This window comes from Molothrus aeneus, chromosome 8, assembly GCF_037042795.1.
Source record: "Molothrus aeneus isolate 106 chromosome 8, BPBGC_Maene_1.0, whole genome shotgun sequence".
NCBI lineage: Eukaryota > Metazoa > Chordata > Aves > Passeriformes > Icteridae > Molothrus > Molothrus aeneus.
Genome location: NC_089653.1, coordinates 29,231,120 through 29,255,908, shown reverse-complemented (window position 1 = coordinate 29,255,908; position 24,789 = coordinate 29,231,120). Strand labels below are relative to the sequence as shown.

The 24,789-nt window shown below is 42.2% G+C and overlaps 1 protein-coding gene across 1 annotated transcript in view; it reads left to right on the top strand.

Annotated features, from left to right (window-relative positions):
• Positions 1-655: 655 nt before the first annotated feature.
• The window catches only part of HSPA12A (heat shock protein family A (Hsp70) member 12A), a 53,527-nt gene continuing 29,393 nt past the window's right edge, over positions 656-24,789 (top strand). The window contains exons 1-6 of the mRNA XM_066554396.1: positions 656-764; positions 12,460-12,613; positions 14,368-14,453; positions 16,328-16,455; positions 22,683-22,869; positions 23,703-23,807. Coding sequence (XP_066410493.1) covers positions 12,598-12,613; positions 14,368-14,453; positions 16,328-16,455; positions 22,683-22,869; positions 23,703-23,807 — 522 coding nt within the window. The 5' untranslated portion in view covers positions 656-764; positions 12,460-12,597. The remainder of the gene's footprint in view (positions 765-12,459; positions 12,614-14,367; positions 14,454-16,327; positions 16,456-22,682; positions 22,870-23,702; positions 23,808-24,789) is intronic.

Genomic DNA, 24,789 nt, shown 5'->3' with positions numbered 1-24,789 from the left:
TTCTCTTGTGTTTGTAATGGTTTGTTACTTAGTTTGGAAAACTCTTAAACTTCATCCTGGATCGAGTGACAGTAGGGGTGTCTCTCTCCCAGGTCCTGGAGACAAGTAGCTCAAAATCACTGGAAACAAGAAGTTCTTGGCCTGACAGCACTGCAGAACCATGTGGGAGAGCTCACTCCGAAGACAAATATAAAGAATCCCATGCCGTACAAGCCACCCCGTAATACATGATGCCAGGGGACCCGTTCACGATTTCTGCCTGTCCGCGTTAGCTGTAGCCACACCCGTGACAAGCGGGAGAACAGCTGGGGTAACCTCCGCAGCCTCCTCACGCTCCATCTCTGCAGGACCCCAGCACCCTCAGCGGGGCTGAGCCGGGCCGTCACCTCCGGCCACAGACAGGGGTCTCTTTCTGCGGCTGTCACCGCGGAGGGCTTTCCGCTTCAGCGGCCGTGAAATCCGCATCTGGGGCCGGGCCGGCCCTGGCAGGCGGCCCCCCCGCCGGTGCCGTCCTTGTGCGGCTGCGGAGCGGGCGGGGAGGGGCGGCGCAGCCCCGCAGCCGGCGCGGGAAGCCGTCAGCGCCGGGCCGGCCGCGCAGCCTCTCCCCCTCGGCTCCGCACCGGCCGCAGGAAGGCGCAGCGGGGCGGGGACTCCACGAGCGGCGGAGCCTCCCCCGGGGTGGGCAGCGCAGCTCCGCCGCCGGCTCGTGCCCCGGCGAGCGCGGCGGGAGCGGGCCATGTCGGAGGCAGAGAGCGGTGCCGCAGGTGAGGGGGCCCCGCCGCAATGCAGGAGCGCTGCCGGCTTCCCCCCGGTTCATGGGGGGAAACGGTATGGAGGCGGAGGGAGCCCCGTCCGGAGCAGGGGAGGCGGGAGGCGGCAGACAATGTCCCGGCTGCGGCCGCGCGGGCGGGGCAGGGCAGGGCAGGGCCGGGCCGGCGGCCCCGCGGTGCCCGGCTCGGGGGATGCCCCGCGGGCAGGGCCGGCTGCGGGAGGCGGCGGCTCGGTGCGGAACCCCCGCCCGCCGGGCAGCGCCGCCGCTCCTCCACGTGCGGTGCCCGGGGAGCCGGTGCCGCACCGCGGGGGGACCCAGGTGACAAAACAATGCGGCGGCACGGCCGGGCGGCGGCGAGGTGGGGCGGGCGCCCTGGCCGGCGCCGGGCGCTGCGGCGGGCGCGGCATCCCCGCCGGACGGGCCTTTGTGGCTCCCTCCTCCCCGCGGGTCGGGGTCTCTCCCTTTGCCGGCAGCGGCCAGAGGGAGGAGGGCTCGGACTGGAGCTCAGGGGCTGCTGCTGACATAGAGGCAGCTCCCCTGTATAGCGAGAAGCCTGATGCACTGGAAAAGAAAGACCTGGCAGCCGGGTGGGAGAGACGGCGCTGTCTGGCTGAGCTCCTGAGCATCCTGGCGCAGCCCCGGGGACCAGGCAGCTCCCTGCGAGGTGTAGGGGTGGGGAAACCCCCAGCGGTGCCGTTTTACCACGTTAAGGGGGCCACATGTCTCTGGTTCTGCAGACTTGACTCGAGCTGAGCTGAATCTTATTTTGCCTGGAACAAGGATGCTGTGGGTTTGATCCGTTTGGGGTTACCCTGACCGATAGGAACAACACAGCCTTTGCAGGACGGGGTGGGCATTCCTTGTGTGGGAACGGAGCTGGGGGAGGGAAGAGGGTTCCTAGGATACAAATGATATGGGTGAATAACCCTAAGGGAAATGCAGACTCAGCCTGATTTCATTCGATCTCTCCATGCCTTCTTCCTCACTGTAATCTGCAGACTTGAGGAAACTGCAATGCTGAGCTAACGGTGCTGGCAGAAATGTATGGGGAAACTTGAAAGTTTAAGTTTGATTATAGTAGGATTTGGGGAGCGTTTAGAATGACATAGCTTATTTTCAGTGTAAGTGGAATAATAGAGTCATAAAGTGTCCATTAAAAAACCCCAAACTAAACCAAGAAACACTACTTAGAAACTAGTCGAATCTTCAAGATGCTCCACTGGGTTCTTCTGCCTCCCTTCATCTAAATGTTCTCTCAGTGCTTCCTAATTGAAGTCTCTGATGTCTGTTTGGTTTGAAGTAACCTGTAACAATTTTCCAGCATGCAGCTGACAAAGGGAAGAATAGACTGACAGGTTCATTTGTCTTTCAGATGGCAGGGTCTCACGTTTGGTTTTCTGCCAGGTTGCAAGGTTGGTGCAATGCAATACTGAAATGAAGTAACTTGTGACATAGGGAGAATCTGTGCAGGAGGGATTTGGTTAGAAGACAGAAGACCAGGTAGTAAAGCAATGATTTGTGATGCCAGAAATCTTTATGTTCTTTCCATGCGCTGGAATGCGGAGGCTGTCAGGAGAAAAAAAGGCTTGAGGGATAAAGCGTGATTTAGTGTGTGTTCTATTGACAGTATTGAAGCTGCAGGCACTTCTTGCAGCACAGAACAATGCGTAAAGGAAATGTCTGTATGTAAAATAGCTGAGTGCTGTATGCAGTGCCTGCCCATCATCTTTATAGCTCCACTTAGCACAGCACTGCGGTATCTGCAGCTTGCTTAGTGAAACTGTTCGTACCCAGGAGCTACTGCATGTAAAGCTTCTAATTATACTGATTTTTGGCATTTTTCAAGCCTTTGGCTTGTAATTGGGTAATGCTGGTTGAGCTGACAAGTTTTCCTTCATGACAAGCACCCTGTAAGCTTTCAGCCTGAGTGTTTAGTTCACTCCCATGGGGACAGCACTTGGTGCTCAAGAGATCTGCCCTGCTCTGTCCCTGCAAAGTCTCCCCAAAGCTTCAGTCAGCTGTAGAGAAGCCCCAAGAGGTCTGTTCTGTCCAGAGGCATTTTCAGCTGATGCATTTCTGGGTAAAGGGGCTTTATCCTTGTCCACAGGGAGCGACCAGGGTTTCTGACAAATGCCACTGTCACCAGGAGCTGGAAGAGGCTGCTGCAGCCTTGGATGTCAGCTCAGGTTAGAGCAGGCTCTGGGAGGCCAGGTCTGTGCAGCAATGCCAGAATGCTGCCTCTGCTGTAAAAGACCTGATCCCTTCATGAACATGTCAGGGTTTAGGCCGTGTTTTGTTTTCTAACTGTGTCACTGCTGGTTGGGGTTATATGGGACTTGACTGGTGTCTCATCTTGTGCTTTTTTTTCTGCCAAATGCTTCTTTTGTTGGTTGAGTTGATGTGATCTGCCATGGACAACTTTTCCCACTTTCATGGCAATGCTGTTGAAATTTTTTAGGCCCCTTCTGGACATCATATCTGCTGTTGCAATTAAGTCTGGATTTCTTTTCTTTTTTCCTTTTAAAGTTACCTATCTGGTCAAATATTTTAAAATTTCCAGTTACTTATTCTTCTAAGCTGTTCCAGGGGATTAATTCCTTTCTGCTCCCCTCTACTATGATTTCACCTGTTCTCTCTATAAATTCACAAAGCAACCATCCCTTTCTTAAAAAAAAAATCTCAAGAATATACTTTTTACTTTAAAACAATAATATTAAAAGATCCCATGGTGTCACTTTTCTGTACCTGAATTGGTTCTGCCTTTTGACGATGTGTCAGATGGGATTTCACAAGTATTTGACTTCAAAGAGCATACCAGTTACGGTTTTAGAAACTTCTCCCTGTGGCTGTTTTAGTCTGTAGGTATTGTGAAGAAGCAAATTACCTTTTTGGATTTTAAAAAAGCTGTGCTCTCTCCCAGTAAATGATAATGGAAAATGAGAAGGGAGTAAAAACAATGCACGCAAACAATGCTACTTTCGATTAGGAGGATGAGAACAGTCATGACCTTAATTTGCTTTGAAGCAGCATGACCTTTTTGGGGAGTTTGCATCTGTTCCTTTTTTTTTTGTTTTCCTTAAGTGAACTAGCTGTTGATATTTTCATTATGCAGCTTTAGTGAAATCTTCGTCCACCCATAGATGTCTTCTTACATAATTACTCAGCTCTTGTGTGGCACTTGTCACATTTCTATTACACAGCCTGGCTGGTTGAAAAGAAGGATGGGTGAAGCTCCAGCTTTCATCAGGTTGGTGTTTCTGCAGTGGTGAGAGGGGTGCCAGGAGGGCTTGGAGTCTGTTTCAGGGATGAGCTCTGAAGTCCATGGGCCGTGGCAGTAAATGGTACACTTGCTTCACAGATGTTCCACTGCAGAGTGTGCAGCTGTTTGGTGCTGTAAGGTCACAGATGTTGGTGTTGCACTGAGGGAGTGCTGCTGCCAAGGCTGAGCCTCAGTGATCTGAAATGCCTGTGACAGATCCATGGCTTCATCTCCCTCGCTGTGACAAGTGTCCTGGCTCCTGGGTCATTACATCCAATCTGCCTTTTCTCAGTGACCAGGCACATTTTTCATATTGGAAGAACATGCCTTAGCTCTCATTATTCAAAATGTGTCAGCTCTGGCCCGTGTTCTGTGCTGTTAAGAATCATAGTGATATGCATTTAAAATAAACAAATGCAAGTTTAAAATTTTGCTAAAACTGCTATTAAAACAGCAACTTTGCAGTGTTTTAAAATTAGCATGGCAGTGGTGATCTGTGTCAGTAATCAGTATTAAAACAGGAAATTCCTTCAAAGCCTGTCTCAGAGGGATTTGAGAAACGTTTTCATGTAAATGAAGAGGGAAATGCAGTCATTTCTAAGAAGTAAGCAAATAAATAAACAAAACTCCTCAGAATATGGTGGCCAGAAAGCCTAGAGTGCCTTTGTTTTTCCCCCAGGAGTGCACGAGGGTGTGTCAAGGACACCAGGGTGGCTTTGTGAGCTGTGCTGGTGCTCCCCTGCCCTGGCTCACTGATTCCACTCCCCTGTGAGTCACTGGGTGCTCCCTGGCCCAGATCAGGAGCTCTGCTGTTACAGATTTGAAGGCTCTGACCACATGGATCAGCTCCAAGGGTGCCTAAATTTGCAAGAATGGGAGACCTGAAGAGGATTTTGCTTTTAGATTTTAACTCAACACTCTCAGGGTGTGCTCTGCAGAGGCAGTTTCTGAGGAATATTGAGAGAGATTTCTAGTAATCATTACCAGTTGGAGTCCAGAAAAGTGTGGATGTGAATGTAGTTCAATTATAGCAATTCCATGTCATCTGAGGGAGTTAATCCCCATTCTCTCTCTGAAGAAAATCAGTTCCTATTGCAGGAGCCTGTCCAACCTGCGCTAGTTTCCTTGGGCAAGGAAGCAGAGATAAACTATTCTCCCTTTGCTACTTCCTTCCCCCAGAGGCAATGATCTGGGAACACAACTTCTGTTTGTCCATTTCTGGATACATCCCTAGTTCTCAGTGCTATTCAGGACCAGTCTCTAGGGTTGAAGCAGTTTCTCTCAAAGGGCTTTACAGTCCTGAGTACTCTATGTCCACCTGTCCCTGCGAGGTTCTGTGCATTTGTATCCATGGCTTTCTTTTTTTTCCTGTTCCCTGTGAGGTTGGAAGAGTGAATATTTGGGTGTGTCTTTCCACCTTACATGGATTGGGATATTTTTCTTGCTCAAGAGATGATAACATCATTAAAATAACAGTTCCTCAGTGCATCTTGCCCCCTCCTTTTGTCATTGTTTGGGAAATGTGACCATTTGGCCAGTTTCACCATCATTTGAGGACTCTTGATGCCTTCTCCATGATTAAAGATCAGAATACCTGTGATTAGACTGGGCTGACTGGCAACTAGTCCCACTCCCTGATGCCAAACAGATCCAACAAATTTAACATCTATTTCTCAAGTTTCCATGGATACCTGAGCAGAGCACTCACAGTAATCAGAACGGCAGGGCATGCCACTTAGAGCAGCGTTCAGTACTGGCACTGTGGAAGGGCTGCATTCAAAAATCAACCTTTTGTAGGAGCTCTCTTGCTTACTCAGCTACACTCCTGTTACGATTTTAGCCACAGGAACTCCTCTGAAGGTTGTGCCAGGAGCTTGTCACCGTGACAGTGTAAATTTGCAGTTGGTTTTCTGGCTGGTCACTGTGGTCTGTGCATGCACTGTCATGGCACTTGAAGGTAACCCTGATGGGTGTTAGCATAGAAACCTCTGGAAGTGGATTTTGGTTGGTGACCCCATGATTTTGTGATCTACTCTGCAAATACTCTATCAGGTAATTTCTTCTTTTATCATAAAGTATTTTTTTCTTTAAGCTTTTCTTTAAGCCTGCTAATTATGTGGTTTTGAGACCATCAAATAAAAAGAAAGAAAATCTGGTTTTGATACAGCAATGAAATATTGCTCAGAAGATAAATCAATAGCCATAGACTATGGTTTCATAGATGACTTTGCTAATGACTTTTGCAAATGTGATACCTATATTTGACATTTCGTCATAGTTGCTGTTCCTTTATTTTTCCATCTTTGAACAAAATTTGGTTTAATAGCCTTGAAGAATATGAAGGAATTTATATACAGCATCACTCATGCTGACTACTATAAGTAATGGCTATTCTAGTTTGGCTTTTCTTTTTACCCTGCCCCCTGCTCATCCTTTTTTTTTCCCCTGTGGATTGATGAGAGTGGTTGGTTTTCTCTTGTCAAGGCTCTGTAAATGTGTGAATCATGTTAAGCCTTCCAGAAGATTGTCAAAATGAAGACAAACATATTCAAATTTTTTTCCCAATTCATGTTTTAAGAAAAAGGTGTCACTACATTCATCCAGCTTGATGCATGGCGAGATGTTGTTCCTGAATCTAGGAATGCTTGAAAAGTAAATAACCTTTTTGCCTTCCAAGTGAACAAACGCCTCCCAAAATGTTCTTATTCCTGTGTGCTGGATGCACAGTCTGAAAAGGTGAACAGTGATTCTTTGAATATCTTGGTTGTGAAAGGTAGGATTGCATTCTTTTCAGGATACAATTGCATCTTGACGTGGTTCTTAAACAGAAACTTGTGGTAAAGCATGTTTATAACTGTAATATTTTGGTCTTGTTTTTTAAAAAGAAAAAGCAGTGAACCAGTCCAGTTGAGCTGGGAAATGGTGATTTTCTCAAAGAGAGTGATTAACATCACAAATGTTCTGTTTTATGAGCATGGTCCTGGGGAGCATAATCTTAGTAGTGCCATTCCTGACAACCAAGCAGTGGAGGAGATAGAGGACAGACATGATGATGAAGCAGCAGGAAACCTTTTCCAGGAGGGTATCTTTTCATTTAAGTTCTGTACATCTTGGGGTTTGTTTTCTGTTCCTTACCTGTTCCTGGAAGCAGCGAGGGAGGAGGTGAGAGATACAGGAAGGCAGTGCTTGCTCAGAGGCAAATGGTGCCAGGAAGTGTGAAGGAAGCAAGTTCAAAGAAGAGCTTGTTGAAGGGAGAGAAGTTTAGTTAGTGTGCACTGAAGGTGTCTCTTACAGAATTGTGTTAGGGAATATTTAGGGAAATCATGGAGAATTTTCTTTTACCACTCTGAGCTGCCAGATCCGTTGTTAACCCACCCTTATCACAACATAATACCTGCTGCCTTTTGCAGCAGGTAAACCAATATCAGAACTGTGAGACACAGAATTGTGTCTCACTACTCTGGCAGTAGCGCACGGCCGTGGAAGAGCTGGGATGTGGGAAGAAAGGATCACTGCAGGGCACTGCTGGTGAGTTCCTCTAACCCCAGGCTCTGGGGCATGAGCAGGTTTTGAGCACACTGCAATCCCATCAGGGGGTGGGGAAGGAATGGGAGGGAGAAGGGAGCTGGCTGATCACAGGAGCTGGAAAACTCTCAGGTCATTCAGGGTGGGGCTGGATTTGAGACCTTGCAGTGTAGATGGTGAAAGGGTTTGAGTTGAGGGCAGCTTAAGGACACACTTAGCTGTTGGTGAGGAGCTGCTGGGGCATCACACACCCAGTGAGTGTGATTGCTCAGCTTTAGTCCATCTTACCAAGCATTAGAGAGATCAGATGAATTGTAAGTAAAGTATTTTAGCCTATGTCCTGTCAAATGGAGGAGGAGTGAACATAACCCATGTGGCATTTTCAGAAGGTTATTGCGAGTTCTTGCGTGTTTCTTTCATCTCAAATTAAGTTCACAGAAAATTGGTGGCGTCTTTTGGTCTCCCTTTGCTGCCGAGGCTCAGGAAAATGAATTTTGTCCACAGAGTGAGTGATGGGATGAAACTGGGGTTGGTTTTTGATACTCTTAACAATAATGGTAAAATCTTAAAATTACCTTAGAAAGCATTCATAGTGTGGTAGAAATGTAATTCCTCTAGTCAAAGCATAATTGTGATGGGAGACAATATAGAAGCAATAAATGGAAAAGGTCAAAGTTGTAATGACAAACATGTCTTATTTTTAGAATTCTGTACCAAGTATTGGGAATTTTTTTTTTGTTGTTACTTAGGAAATCCTTGTGCTCTAATTGGTATCAGTGCAATGAATTCCAGTTCTTTGGGGGACTAGATATTATGAAAGGGTATCAGGAAACTTGGATTTGTATCAGATTAGCTATGACTGTACTCATGGAAGAGAAGTGTATTGCAGTCTTCAGCAGACCAGCTGGATGCCTACTGGCATTTTAAAACAAAGAACTCTAATTCCATTGATGGTCATAACAGTGGTGCCATTGGTTTCAGTAGGAACAGAAGGTTCTTACTTCTGCTATGAAATATGGGATCTTTTTATTATGCATAAGGATATTTTAAGATTTTTTATTTGCTTCTCTCCATCTCTTTTTTTATTGTTCTGTAATTATTTTAAAAGGCCATCTTTGTATTTACAGTAAAATGCTCTAGGTTGTCACATTGCATTTGGGTGCTCTGACATTTTGTGCTTAATGCAAAGGAAAATCTCAGCAATAGGAAAAGCTGGATAAGGTTTTCTTCATCAGTGCAGCAGTTGCCAGCTAATAGCAATATAGTAAACCCTTCTTTTCTTGTGCAAATATCATTAGGAAGATTTGCTTGGGTCAAAATTACTTTGATACTCAAAAGGTTATAATCTTTTGAATGAAAAATAATGAGTTTATTCCATTCTTTTGTTGCCTGTTGGCTACTTATAGCCACGTTTGGCTCAGTACATCCTTCTTTTTCCTTTTTATTTCCCTTCTTTTTTCCTAAATTTTAAATCCAGATATAGTGCCTGAATGGGAAAGAAAGAATTTGGCTAAGATTTTGGTATTGCCCACAACCTGACTGAGAGCAGAGCAGTGTATATACACACAGCAGCAGTCACCTTTACCACATGCTGGATGGCTGGAAATTCCAGACAAAGGGCCACGAGATACGTGCAATGTTTGATTTGTGACATGTCCAGTGTGTTCCTGGTGAATTCACTTAACATGGATTTATTGGAGCCACAAAGATCAGCTGCAATAGTGACATTTTTAGTAGGTCTAATGCATCCCAACTTCCCCTGTGCACCTGGTTCAGCAGCCTACAAATAGCTGAGTGCTGGGATGATTTGGCATTTGGAGCAGTGGATGTGCATTATACAAATCAAAAAGAGTTATTGCAGCTTTCCTTTTGAGCCAGGGTGGTGTCCTGCAGCCACTCTCAGCTGGGAGTTTGGGAGAGCCTGGAAAATGCTGTGCTGGGACTCACTGATGTCTTTATTGTGAAAGCACTCACTGAGATACTGGAACTCTGATCTGAAATGGGGAATGGTATTGATCCTGTTGTTGATTCAGAAAATTCTGGGAAGAGTTTGTGTTGGGTTTGTGGCCACTCAGTCAGGATAGAAATATAAATTAACTTGTGTTGATTGGGATATAAGACACCCTGGTGTTCAGGCACGTTCTTACAGCGGTGATACCATAGTGATGGTCCTTTGCTTGTTCTTTGCTTTGTGAAACTGCTTTAGGAGAGAGATCCAGTCACATGGGAGTGAGGTCTGAGAAGGTTTGGAAAGTGCAATTTCTCTGGTGAAGCCTTTGCTTTTGTAGCCATCACTCCAAAATAGTGCAGAATATGCCTGAAATGGCAGACTTGGGGCTTGAATCCTTATTTCTTCTTTTTTAAAAAGTTGTTTCTTCTCCATACACAGAACTGGTGACACGAGGCACATTCAGAAATGTCCCCCCTTCCCTGGTGTGACAGCATTTCTGGGCATTGTGCTGCACAGCCCCACACCCTATTCCCAGGTTCCTGATTTACTTGTCCTGTTAAATTCTGCCTGCTGACAAAGCCCCCTTTAGCTTATCCATTGCTTATGGCACCTGGGTTAGACAGAATCCACTGCTCTGGCATCTGCTTCACTGGGGAAATGAACAAGGTCCGTAATATGTGAAGCAGAAAATTTTACTGATGCTTTATGTAGCTGAATTATATACAGGTGAAAAGTTGAACAGAAAAGAGAAGATTTTGTGTGGCTGCTGAATTTTTTTTGTTTGAGTACCACCTTAGTGGCTTGTGGCTGGGAGGTCCAGCAGTCACCCTTCTTTAGCTGCTGGCTTGAAACTGATTATCTGGGACTGTGTTGGTCCATGTCTGGCTTTTTTAGTAGTTCCCTAAAGTTCATTTTTCCAGCCCTGAATAGGAATGTGTGGCAGGGGCTCTCAAAAATTCAGAACAGACTGATGGCCTTCCAGCTGCCATTAACTGATTTCTCTAATTAAATAATGAGCTTGGTCCTGCTCTCCAGATCTGTCAGAAAATCAGATTCAGCTGAACACGCAATCAGTGAAATATCCACACTGCATCAGCAAAGTTTTTATAAATGTTCTGGACTTTGCTTTTAGTCTGCATTCTTTGACACTTAAAGGTTAATCCTTCGTTGCATTTTGTCAAAATCTACAATGTTGCTGATAATTTACTGAGAAACAGAAAGAGCTAAACAGATTAGGCATTGCAGGAAACCACAGAAAATAAACTCTTGCATCTGTTTAGATGAAAAGAAGGATTAATTTAAATTAAGTCTGCTAAACCAGCAATTGGAGCTAATGTGATAATGGACATGATTTCATTATTAATACAATATCTTCTGATCTCATAATTTTGCTAATTCTGTAATGGTTTGGGAATCTGCCTGGAAATGGGAGCCTTCTGTCTTTTCCCTTCAACTTCTGATCACCTTAAAAATGCACAAGGTGTTCTTTGCCAATTGGTTAGGTTAGGACTTAAGTCAGAAATCCTGATGTGTTCAAATTTAGCCTATACACATTTATTGAAATTTCCCGAACCCAGGTTAATATTCATATCAAAGTAAATATAAGAATTTTTATTCAAGAAGTTTGCATCATATTTAGAAAAAGATTATTTTAAATACTGGTTTGTTTGAGGACTTATTTAATTTGGATTCTAAATCAGATTCCTCAGTTTAATTTGGTGTGTAAATTGGCAAGAATTTAAGTGTTTATTTAGTGCATACTGTTTAGCTGTGTTTTTGTCATAGCATGTAGTTTGACAGAGATAAAGATCCTTAGTAAACATGGAGATAAAGCTGGAACTTGAGCTATGTAGAACATTACTGGATTATGTTCTTTTGTTGCAGAAGCCATAAAAAGTCATTCTGATTCTAAGAACTGTTCCAAATACCCTGATCCTATCCAGGACAATCTAGGCATCATTTTTCAGTTTCATGATTGCAAATCAGGGTCCTTGGAACCCTTTTCCCATTCTCTGGCTTGGACCAGATGCTTTTGTTTCTGTTAGATCAACCAATCACAGTGCTTTAGAGATAAGGGATTTTTAAATATCCTGGAATATCCATGCATTTACTGTTCTTCAGAACACAGCTGTAAAAATTGTTACACATGCACATTTTTTTCACCATGGAAACACTAACTCAACAAGATACGAAAGCTCCCACATAGACAAATATATTTTAACACCTTGCAGTTCAGATGGGGTAGATAGTATAATGCTATAAATATCCTAATTTCATTTGCTTTTAGAAGTCCTTTCACTACCTGTTGAGAAGTTTTGGCATTAGATCCAGGATGCATTGTAGAATTATTTTATTTAGCTGGGTATTTGCAGGAGGAGCCGTGAAAGCAGTGCAGGATGGTCATGGGTTTGGAAGGGTCTTTTTTATTAATTAACTAGAATTAATTGTTGGTAGGACACCATTCAAGTTAGTGGTTTCACTGGATGGATATCAGTATTGCTCTGGATATTTATTCACTGCTCTCTGAGATACAAAAATGTGTATCCTGTCACACAGAATTTGCACACAGAGATAAAAATAACTTTTCAAGGCTGATAGCTGAAGACAGGTTGGAAAATGCATCTTAGAAACATAGTTTGGGAGGTTGGAAAGGACCTTGAAGATCACCTTGTTTCAACCCCCTGCCGTGGGCAGGGACGCTTTCCACTGGACCAGGTTGCTCCAAGCCCTGTCCAGCCTGGCTTTGAGCACTTGCAGGGGTGGGGCAGCCACAGCTTCTCTGGCCAACCTGTGCCAGTGCCTCTCCAGTGTCACAGTAAAGAATTTCATCCTGGTGTCTGAATGTCTAAATCATGTCCTGATAGAAATCTGCCCTTTTTCATTTTAACGCCCTTACCCTTCGTCCTGTCATTACCTGCCCTTGTAAAATGTCCCTCTCTGGCTCTTTTGTAGGCCCCCTTTAGGTACTGGAAGGTGCTCTGAGGTCTCCCTGGAGCCTTCTCTCCCAGCCTGTCTCCACAGCAGAGGTGCTCCAGCCCTGTGATCATCTCTGTGGCCTCCTCTGGACCTGCCCCAGCACATCTGTGAAACATGAGTGCCGAAACAGGTAACCAGAAAGTGGCAAAGTGAAACACTGAAAACTCATGGATTGGCGTCTGCACTTTGTGCTTGAAATCAGCATCCTAATTGTGGGTAAAGTACAGGTTTCCAAAGATGTTGAGTCAGTGTTGCAATGTCTTGGTCTGCTCAGGAAGTACAGTTCAGGTCCAACCAGGAACTACAGCTGGATGCAAGGAATATATTTTGTTAGTTATTTAATTTTTTTTTTCTGTGTTGAGATACTGTTTTTCAATTCTAAAATAAATACCATATTGCTGGTGGAAAAATTAAGAGGTAAAAATGGCACAAAGGAGGCTGATAACAGCATCTGTTCCAAAGATGTCTTAATGAACCGAGCAGATTCTGTGCTTGTCACATTTGGCCTGTGACTTTTTGTACTTCACTGCAAGAGGAGTAACTTAATATATTCCCAGAGAATTTGTGTAGAAAATGCAAATACTGTGCTTCTGCAAATGCTTCTGAAAATCAGGCTGAACATGCATGTTATAACTTCAAGAAATAAATGAAGTTTCAAGAGCAAAATTAAGATTTGGAGGAAGATTTTTTTCCCTGCAGGCAAATTCCCTCCTACTTGCCCACTGCAGGGTTTTTAAGTCTTCCCTGGGAAACAAGACATATTTGATTGCCATTTTTCCCTATGTAATTCTGAGGTCTTGGAGAGCCAGTGTCATCTTGGAGTGATGCTCTGAATTGTCAGTTGTGTCTAGGAATTACATGCTATGAATAAATGTGTGATGCATCCAAGTAGGTGATAAAAATACATTGAAATGTATTACTTATTATTTAATTATTATTATTCATGTTCAGAGGCCTATTACATCATTCTGCTTTACATCTAATTGCAGCTTGTATTCTGTGGAGGAGAATTCAGTGAGCACTTAGGGCTTAAATTTTGGAGCACGGGGGTATGAGCATGGACAGGGTGTGTGGTACCTTTTCTACATTCTATTTTGATAAACTATTGCATTCTTCAGATTTTATATAAATCCATCTAAGCTTGATTTGTTTTAAGCCATTTCCTTTTCTGTCATCAACAATGTAAATGAAAGAATGAAAAATAAAATTATTGCATTACAGTATTTGTTACTCATTTGGTCTATGCCTTTAAGTGAAGTTTTAGTACTGTGTGCTGGGTAGAAATATTTCTTTGATGACTTGTTAATAATGCTTTCCTTTTTCCCAGCTGGATTCTGTCCTGCAGTAGTATTAACAGCTGCAGGATGTTCCAGTGCAGAGTGTAGTGAGGGATAAAAACAGACAGTATTGGGAAAGTTTCAGAATAAAGGCTCAGGATGGACGAATTGCAGCTTACTGTTCCTGCTTTCTCCCGTTGCTGTCAGCTCCTCTTTTTCTTGTAAATGGGTCTGTCTTTTTGGATCTCACAGCTTGTGTTTAGGTTCTGCATTCATGCATTTAAATCCTAGGCAGTGTGTGGTGCTCAAGCTGCTTGTACCAGCTATGATTTTTGAATATGTTTAGGAAGACTTTTAAGATTGTACTTGACAATGTAATAAAAGAATGGTAATAGTCATGAAGGTCAGACAGACATTTTAAAACCAAAACAACAGTTGTGTCTTAGCATGTTTTAAAGGCAAAACATGTTTTAGATGGCAGCTATGGAATTTGCTTTGTATTTTAGCAGATTCTTTACAACTGGAAAACAGTTTAGCAGTATGCAAAGTAACTGTTGTATTTACTCATTCTGCTTGCTGACACTGATGGGTGTTTGTTTCCTTTTAGATGCAGTTTCCACATCTGCTTACTCATCACCAGCCAAAAGCTTGGGAGACCCTGGAATAACTCCACTGTCTCCATCACACATTGTGGTAAGAAATGCACTCTTACTTACACTGCATGCTTACATTACCTTCTCCTGCCTGTTCAGTGGGACATCATTTCTTTAGAGTTGTCATTTCCTCCATACTGATCCTCTTTATGCTATCCATAGTATTAAGTGAGATTTTGGTCACACTGTAGTTGTTGACAGAGCTCTGATTCCTTTCACTGGGCTCCTGTTTTGCTGTTTTTCATTTGCTAAACTCATAGACATGTTCCTGCCTATTTTTGTATCAAATACAGGGGCTTCTTGATCCTCAGGGTTCCCCAGGTCTGTCCCTGTCTTTATCACTGATTTGTTTAGACAACCCCTGAAAAGTCTTCTTCCTTTCAGAAAAAAAGATCTATATGGTACTCAAACAGTAAAACCTAAATTCTCAGAGAAAAGAATCTGCCCAAAGAGAGGGAGAGAGAGAGGTAGAAGCTCAAAACAGAAGTAACTGGTTTTATTTCTTAAGGAAAATAGCCACTTCTGTAAGCTTTTAGAATCAAGAGCATGTTCCATAGATAGTGTGTTTTAATCTCTTGTACATCATGCTAATTTTGTTGATAAACTCCTAATAAAACTAACTCCCACCCTTTTTTAAGATCATTTGTATGATTCGTAACACAGTACATGCACAGTGTGCTTCAAGTTATTGCAAGGGATTGTGTTCAGAGCACAATTTTATCCTTGTCAGCCCATGGTGGAACACTGCCTTAGCTTTCTGATTCAAGTTCAGAATTGTACAAAAACTCATCTTCAGGATTTCCAGTGCTCTTTCCCATAGTTTTTGGCTCTTATTGCCTTCTTTCTCTAGATACTCTTGAAATTCCTCTTTTACTTCTGTCATACTGATGAATTGCATCATATTTCAGTTAGATTTGCTCCTTAAATTCTTTGAGGAAGACACTGTCCTAGTCGAAAAACTTTTTTAGGAGAATCCAAGCAAGCCTTTTATGATTGGAGACCAAAACTTGTTGCTCTTGTTTCTCCATTTCAAGTAGCAGGTGTATGGAGAGATCTTGGAAAATGTAGGGATACAACAGGAATGTGCAGGAAGTGGGAGGTGTGGAATTAACAGAGATCTGTGGTGGAACACTGCCCATGGAGTGAGGCCATGAGGCAGCTGGTCTGTGAATGGTAACATCACTTGCTTCCAAGTGTTTCTGGGAGTACAGGCTGAGCAGTCCTGGTGGATTTAGGGCAACAAGGCTGGTGAAGGGTCTGGAGCATACTGCCCTTGACTGTGCTTTTCAGGGATTGCAGGATTACAGGTGGAAGGCAGGAGAAGGATTCAGATTCATCATGAGCAGCTGAACAGCTTCCCACATTGCAGCACAGGCAGGAGGAGTGCAGCATGGAGTGCTGGCTAAATAAGTGTTATATAAATTCTGCTTTGTAACACGGGGTGTAAACCTTATTGCTGTGTTTTGGGTGGGTTTGTCTCTGTTATTTCTGAATGGTAATAGTATTTCATGTTCATACTTATGATATAGTTAACTCCTAAAACCACCAAGTAAATCCCAAATATATCACATAGATGGACAAACCCTTCAGTTGATCAGTTTAAGGAAAAAAACCAACCAAACTAGCCCCAAACCCCTAAGTTTTAATAATACAGGATAAGAAATATTCCAAAAATGAGCATGAAGGAAGCTTTGATATATAAAAGGCTCTAGCATCCATGTTGAGTCATGTATTGAATTTCCAATTCCATTGGAATGTGCAGCCTTCCTATATCAACTTTGGTCAACAAGGGCAAATATAGGGAGGTCCCCATTTTCACTGAAGAGATATTCAGGTCTTGCAGAGCAAAACTTGTGACAGGTTACAATGATTGTGGTCAGTGACTGTGTCTGTTTTGCTTCTGCTGTTTAACAGAAGGACTCTGATGCAGACGATGCTGTAGAACAGTTATTTCTTGTTGTTGTGGCTATTGATTTTGGCACAACTTCCAGTGGCTACGCCTACAGCTTCACCAAGGAGCCAGAATGTATTCATGTAATGAGGTAAGGGCTGCAATGCAGCATTTGGTTTGTGACTCTGAGAACATGGGTTGCCTGCAGTAGCCATAGATATTTTCTACAGGAGCCTGAAGTGTCTGGATTTGTCTGGCATTATCACAGTGTGCAGATTTCTCATGGTTATGACTTTTTGTTGCATCTTATTGTATTCTGATTTGCTTTAGCAGTCCACGGGAGCACGTCCCCGTTCTTGTTTTGCTAAGGTTACAAGATGACAGAATAGAAGGAGGAATCTGAGTATTCAGAATTATTCAGGGAGCAGAGTTAATAAGTAAGTCAGGATGCCGTTATCTCAGACGCTGATTTTCCAAGGGTCATGGCATCCAGGAGGTGCCCATCCCCTGGAATCTCACTGTGTATAGTTGGGTGTACACCACCTGGTTACTAGCACTGGGAGTTTGTTTGGCTGATTTAAGTTTTGTGGTATTAAATCTGAATCAAATCTATTATAATGATCCATTGATAATGGGTAATAAGCAATTAAAAGGCATTAATGTGAAAATGAAGGTTTGATGTGTGAAATCTGTCTGTGTTATCTGTATGTAAAGGAGAGACTTTAGCTGCTGTGATGTAGGGAGTTTTTTTTATTCTTTTATTTCTTGATTAATTCAGCTCAGTATAACTCTATGCAATCACAAATGCAAAAACTGTTATGGCAGCTATGTGAGATGTTTGCCCTACAAACCATTGCTATAATATTTTATAGTATTTTTAAAAAATTATTTATAACTTAAAACATATTTAATTCTTATCATAGTATATTTAAAATGACCATATTCTAATGAGAGCAAGATGTAGATAATTTTAAACATAAAAAATTACATATGGAAAGCTCAACCATAGCTGTTCTTGTAAATGATGCTGCTGTTGCAGAAGTAGGTACTGTGCTGTAATGCTGAGAACAAAAGGTCAAAAAGCCTAATTTGCTGCAGTCCAGTGTGATATACTGCATTTTTTCTAAGCAAAGGTGGTGGCTGAATGCAGCTCCCTAAATCTCAGCAGACACTATTGATTGTGCAGTCAGCCTGCATAGTTGGTTTGTGTATGGCTGCAAACTAACGCAGCTGAGGGATTTAAAATGCTGTCTAAAGGAAAGTAAATTTAGAAATGGTATTCTGCCATCCAGTTGCAAAGCTATCTACCTTTTGCAGGATGGACAAGTAATGCTTTCCAGATCTCTGCATTTCAGCCATCTCTTGCTCTCTGAGCAGCAGAGGAAGATGCACGAGGCTGAAGTCAAAGGACACACTCGGTGTTGCTGCCTCGGACAGCTCTAAGGGTGGACAGGCTGGAACCCGTGTTTATCAATTCCTATTCTCTTTGGCAGCAAGTAATTGATTAAAGTCCTTAAAGAAGTTTGATGGAATGAGAGAAAACATCTCTAAGCTGTATCTCAGCCGAAATTGTGTTTAGAACAACTCTGTGTTGTTCCTGTAAATGCTGGAGGTTGTACAGTGTGGAATCACTGCTGTTTCTGGGGAAGTCCTTGAGGTGCCTTGGACTCAAGTTTTACCTTAGGACCTGGTTTTGCTGCTGGATTCACAATATGGATTAGATTCTCCTTCCCTGGGGAAATCCCTTCTCCTTACCAGGCTTCCTGCTGTCAGTCACTGGGACACTGAAATCCAGGTGCTGAGATTATATTCCAGATCTCAGCTGACATTTTGCTACTTGTGGTTCAAAACACGACATTTTCCTCCTTATGCAGTAATGGCAGCATGACTGTGATTTCAGAGCTAGGTAGCTGTGATACGAGATACTGAAGTTGAAAGAAATGAAATAAATTACTTCATGTGTTTCCAACCAGAGGGGAGGAACTTTTTTTTTTTTCAGGGGGGTGTATTCATATTTCCAACAGGTATTTCAAACAATGGCAAATATTTTAATACCAAGAATTATTTTAATTTTTTTAATAGATATTTCTATCTGGAAAGAATTTTTGCAAGAAATAATTGAAAAAGACTTAATAATATATGTAATATTTTTATATATATTTATGTATTAATACTCATGAAATGATGAAATTCAATCATGAATTCAACCATTCAAAAGAATGGTATGTTCATTAAGGTAAGTCCGCAGTAGTTCAGAAGGTATTAAGGGCTGTATATAATGAGGCTTACATGCAGGATAACTTACAAATATTTCAGCAGAGTAAATGTAGCTTCCCACAGGCACTCGAGAATGTTTACATTAAAATAAAGCATACCAGTGATGCATGGTCCCCTCTACTTCCTAACATTTTTTCCACCTTCCCTCCTTAGTGTTGATTCTTTCCAGATACTTAGTTTTCTGACTGCCTTTTAACAAAGCTGCTTTTCTCTAAAAGGGTTAGATGGGTTTATTTAGAAGGTCCTGCTTTGGAAAAGAGTGAACACACAGTGCTTTAGCTCCAGGTTTGAGTGTAGTGCCAGCAGTGCCATGATTCTTGTTGTGTAATTAGGAAGCAAACAAAGTCACATTTTTAACTGTGTGTTTATTTGCTGTGATGCCCAGTGCTAAAAAAAAAGAGTTTATAAGCATTGACTGAACAAAGTTCTTTCCGCATATATTTATCTTTAAATGTATGAGTGGCCTCACTCATCTCAGCGTGTTTGGAGTTGGGTGTGGGTTTGTAAATGTTCAGTGAATGACTTCACTTTGATTGCAAAACATTGGTTACTGTTTTATCAGTTTAGGTAGTACTGACAACTCTTGATAGTTGCCCCCAGCTTCTGTTACGGGTAGCTGCGGTTCAGGTTCTTTTTGCAGAGGGAATGTGTTACAATGACTGCTGTTTGCAGCCTAATTTGAGCCTGGAGGAAAGGCATCTGAGCTGCCTGGCCATGAGCTCAGCACTTCAGTGAGCCGGGCAGTGCCAGAGCCACATGGAAAATTTGCTGCTGTAGAATGAGTTAATAACATCTCATTTGGAGGGAATACATGAGATATTGCACAGTTCTGAAAAACTCCTCTTGAGTTATGTGCACTTACATGAAGTTACAGATGTTTTGGCTACTGGCTAGATAGCTGAATGGGAGTATTTCACAAATGGAAATAATTGAAGAAATGCATGTGGCTATGGAACAAATGGCAGTCTGTCTTTGGAAGGAGGGAGAATGTGGTCTCTTTTCAGTGCAACTTTAGGTTTTTCCCCTTTCTCTCTCTTCCCTGTTTGACTTTAATTAATTGGGAGGCACACACCTGCCTTTTTTCTGCATACATACTGCTGGTGGCATTCAGCTGCATTTTGATGACCCCAGTGTTTCATTTCCTTGCCTGTGGTGCTGCAGCTCTGGATCAAATCCCCATCACTTTGCACAGGTCCCTGTTTGGTCTGCCTTAGCCAGATTGAAGGCATTTCTCTAACCTTTGTATAACCTCGTCCTTCCTTCCTCACTGACTCTCCTGTCTCTATTTTCACTTCTAGTATACAGTTAGATGCTCTGTGGTTATAAACAGGTCTGTGTTGTTTATATTTCTGTTCAGATACTTCACTTTATATCATCCTAGGAACTCATATGTCTGCATTTGAAAGAAATCTACCTTCATTCTCTTTGAATAGTTTTTTTAACTGTGATTCTGCACTGCAAAAATATCCCCCACATGTATTTATAGCAGTTCTGGCTTGTATAGGTTTATGCTTTTGGTAGGCATTTCCTTTTTATTTTTCCTGATTTTTACCATTATTTTGCCTGTATTGGAACCATGAAAGGAAACTGCAAACTAAAGCATTGCAGTCCTAGTCCTACTGACAAATCCTCCTGTAGCTGGAGTGAGGTCAGGGCTCCACCTGGCAAGAGTGTTCAGCCAGGAATTACCATTCCCATGCTTTAGCATCTGCTTCTCTCTAGAAAAACATCACACAGGAGTATTTCTAAATCTCTGATTGCAGATGGTAGAGTCCTGCTTCCCCTTGTCTTTCCTTGCTGTCCTTTCTGTGACTGAACAGTAATACAAGCTGGGGGCTTTAGAAGGTGCTGAGCAATTACTGTGTCCAGTTTCCATCAGAAACTCATCAGGAAGCAAACATCCAATTCTCCAGGTGGCTTTGAAAATTTCATCCCAGGGCGTTGAACGTAAATTTGTCTTCATTTAAACTGCACCTTAAGCGTGCTTATTCCGGAAAGAGAAAATGTGCCTGGCCATAATGAAAAACAAAGAAGCATTGTTATTAGCCACAGCCTATTTATGGCATTTCCCACCAGTGACTCAGAATGAATCATTAATGATTCCAAGCAAAAACGATAGCAGTCTGTCTCCTCTCTGCTTGCAGCGGGTGAGTGGGATTTAACAATCTGCTGGAATAGCAGTGTTTTCTGTTCATGAGCTGTGAGATCCCAGCTTCTTCACATTGGAACCATATGTTTGCTGTAACACCTACTCAAAGATTTTGGAGTTGACCAAGTGCATTTCTAGCAGCAGGTTAGAAGAAATTACCTGGAGCAGAGCCCTTGCCAGCTGATCATGGCTCAGGGGCTGAGCAGCGGAACTGGGCAGATTTAGGGAAGTTTTTTCAAGTGGATGAATGTGGAAATCATTCCACTCCTCATCACGCTGTTTCTGCTTTCAGGGCAGTGGAATTGTCCTCTGCACTGAAGGAAGTTCTGATGTGTTATTCTCTGCTGCTTGAGCTAAAAAGAGAGAATTTGCTCAGTTTGATCCAGTTGAATGATGTGAAGGGGTCCCAGCCCTTCAGAAGATCCCATTCCTTGTTACTTTGCCAAGTACCAACCCCTTAGATTGCAGTTTGCCGTGTCAGTTTCTGCCTTGGTCAATTAATGTTCAATGGATTCAACTGTTTCTGAGTGAAACGGGAATTATTTTTTCTACATACTCTTCCTATGTCACATAAACAGCTACCACAGAGCAAGGCAGACTTTTTGTGCTTCAGAATGAGGGCTTTGGCAGGAGTATGTTCTGAAAGTACGTTTTGCTATCTTTAGAAAAAGCAATTGACGTGTGGTTTAATAATGAATGCAGTTGCCTGTGTGATCTTAACTTGGCTCCTGTTTGAGCTGTGTTATGATTATGTCTGAGAGTATAAACAGATTTTCCACTGATGCCTTTTTAAGAAAATGTTTTCTGGTAAATGTTTGTTTCTCATACAGAAAGTACTTGTATATGGTGGGGGGAGGAACAGTAATGTGAGTTTCTTCCATTCTGCCTTTTTTTTTGGGATGGAGAAGGAATGCTCACAGCTGTTTCTACAACTTTCTACTGTCTGACCTTTTTGTCCTGCCATGCCCCCCTTCAGTTCCTGCTGCTGGGTGTTCCCATATTCAGTGTTCTTATTTATTTCCTTATTTATTTCCTTATCCGTTCTGTGAAAGCAGCTTTGAGTTTACCTTTGCCTTAATACTTTCGTGGGTATCCCCTAAAATACCTTCACAATCTTGATGAGATAGGATTGTTTTATTCACCAGTAGTGACAGAAATATTTTGGTGCCTTTAGCATTCTTGGAGGTTGGGGAAGTCTGCTTCATTTTTGACAGTTTGAAACTTGTACAGAATTTTGGGTATTTGAAACACAAAATCCATCAACTTCGCATGAGTAGAAAGTGAAGTGCAGAGAGCTCAGCATCTGCAGGCATGGATGCCTTCAGAGTTTCAGGTGTCTAGGAAATGAAGCACATGATCAGATGTTGGTTGAACTGGCTTGTCTTGTTTCAGGGAATGTTCTGGGACAGAAGTGGGGATTTACTCAACCTCCCCATGGTGATGTTAGATGACTTAAGCAGGTCCCTAATTCAAAATGGGAAAAGTATCCCTTGCAAGTAACCATTCATGAAGTCTGAATCACAATTGGAAGGGCCATATTTGGGTTTTTATTAGTAGTGTTCTTGGATAATTACTGATTATTTTTTTCCTCTATAATATATATTACATGTGTTGGCTTAGGTAGAAATTTTAAGTACAAAACGGTTTCCTTAATTGTGTATGGCTTACTTCAGGAAACCTGTGTTCTTATCTGAGTGTGATGTGTCCTTAAGAATTATACATAACCACAAAAATGTGTTGAATTACCTGAAATGAAAATTGCACTCCTTTTTTCTTAGGTGGAAATAAACCCACTTGATTTTGGTATGGTAAGGTTTGAAATTACTATCTTTGAAGGGAAAAGCAATCTGTGTAATTTGCCACCACATAGCTTTTTCTCATGATACACGTGTTTTTTCCTGCTGCTCTGACCTTGAGCATCACTTACTGGAGCTGTTTCACTTTTTGGCCAGGCGATGGGAAGGTGGAGATCCAGGTGTTTCCAACCAGAAGACCCCGACCACAATCCTCCTCACACCAGAGAGAAAGTTCCATAGCTTTGGCTATGCAGCAAGAGACTTCTACCATGACTTGGATCCCACTGAATCAAAGCACTGGTTGTATTTTGAAAAGTTTAAGATGAAGCTGCATACCACTGGTGTAAGTAGCACCAAAACTGTGTTTGCTACTCGAGTTGTTTTCCTCTGAACACTACTAAATTTTTGTCAACTGGAAGTGAAGCATCTCTACGTTTGGAGAGTAAATTGAGGAAATTAAACTCTTCAGTTAGTGTTATGATTCCTTTTGTTTCTCACTGCATTTGGCAGCTGTATCTTGCCAGCCTTCCTTGCAGATCTTTAAAGTTCAGTATCTGCTTTGCTTAGATCTTCATGTCCTGTCTGCATAAGGTTGGTTTGTTCAATAAATCTGGTCAGCAGGAATGGGATATAAGAGCCAGACTGAGCTCTAGAGCAGCCAAGAAAATTCACCCAGAATTCATTGCCAGAACTGCAAGTGCCAGTGGGGCTGTTAATTTGACATTATTCCTACTGATTGTGTTTTTGTCTTTAATCCATTTTAGAGCTTTGGGAATTGGCCAGTACTTTCTGTTTTGAGGTGCTTTCTGGTTTCATCTGTTGGTGGAAAACCAAAAATCTATACCTTTAACTTGGATTAAGTTTCTTGCATCTGAAACTTTATTGCAGTTATTTACAGAGGTATATATTGCAGTTGTTTAATATTTAGTCCACATTTCTTTCTCTGCCTACAGTTATCTGTAGGCATGGTAAGTGTTTAAAAACAAAGTCTAAAATAAGGAGCAAAGTGTCATGATCCAGGAAATTCAAGTGATGAGTTAAATCCTCTTCAGAATAGTTTTGTCACTTTTTCCTAATCAGGTGAATAATGAAGAGTTCACTGTCCTCAAGCAGTGGGAATTAATTTGATGTTTGCCTTTTTCTTTTAATAACTTCCAGTTATTTTCTTTCATGTAGAATCTTACCATGGAGACAGACCTGACAGCAGCAAATGGCAAAAAAGTCAAAGCACTTGAGATATTTGCTTATGCTCTGCAGTTCTTTAAGGAACAGGCATTAAAGGTGGGGTAATGCTTCCTTATCAAGATTTTCTGTATTTATAACTAGTATAAATATGACCTTAATATTTTTAGCCTTGCCAAGCTTCGACCTAAGTTGTATTTGATGTAAACAAAGCAAGGCAGGTGTAGAAACTCTGGGCAGGCTGTGGACTCTGGAGAGCTCACAATAGCCTGAAGTAATTTCCCCTTGCACAGGTCAAGCTTGATTCACTAATAGCATCCCTGTGATGCAGAGTTCTGAATAGCTTTTTACTGGCTTAGGTATTTTCTACTGTATTTTTAATGGGGGAAAAAAAAAGGTACATTTGACAAGAAAATTTAAAAGCTTATTATTTTCCATATCTAATTTGAAATGTTGCAGTGCTCATTTGTTGCAGTCTTCTTGGATTACAAGATTGTTTTCCTTATTCTCCAATGGAATACATGTCCCCAGTAAACAGGTTTTGAGATGTTAAATCTCGTGTAAATAGTCAATTGTGAGTTAAGTAAACATTGGCTTCCAATGCCACTACATTGTCAGTGTGAGCAGAGCAATTCTTGGGTCAAATCAGAGTATTCATCCAAGCAAGTGTTGTTTAAAATAGCCTTGTGGTTAAGAGCTAACCTACTTTTTTGAATGGGTTTAATTTATTTTTTCTGAGATCCCAGTCTGTTCCTTATGGCTGCAGAGAAACAATCCTGCCACTACAACTCAAATGCCTCATCTTGTCAGGGACATTTTTAACTGTACTTTTTTGGGGCTGGTTGTGGAGTCACAGACTTGGACCTGTGTGTAGACTGGGGACATTTTTAGCAAATATGAATGCTGGATAAAATCCCATATATTTGCTGTGCCGCCTGCTCAGGGCTACATCCTTTTCCTGATGTTAATAACTAAATCCCTGGCATTTGTGAGTGAATCCTGGAACTAATTAGACATGCCATGTAAGTGAGCTGTTACTTTGCACTGTGCTGTGGCTGTCTGTGGTGCCCTGTGCAGTATA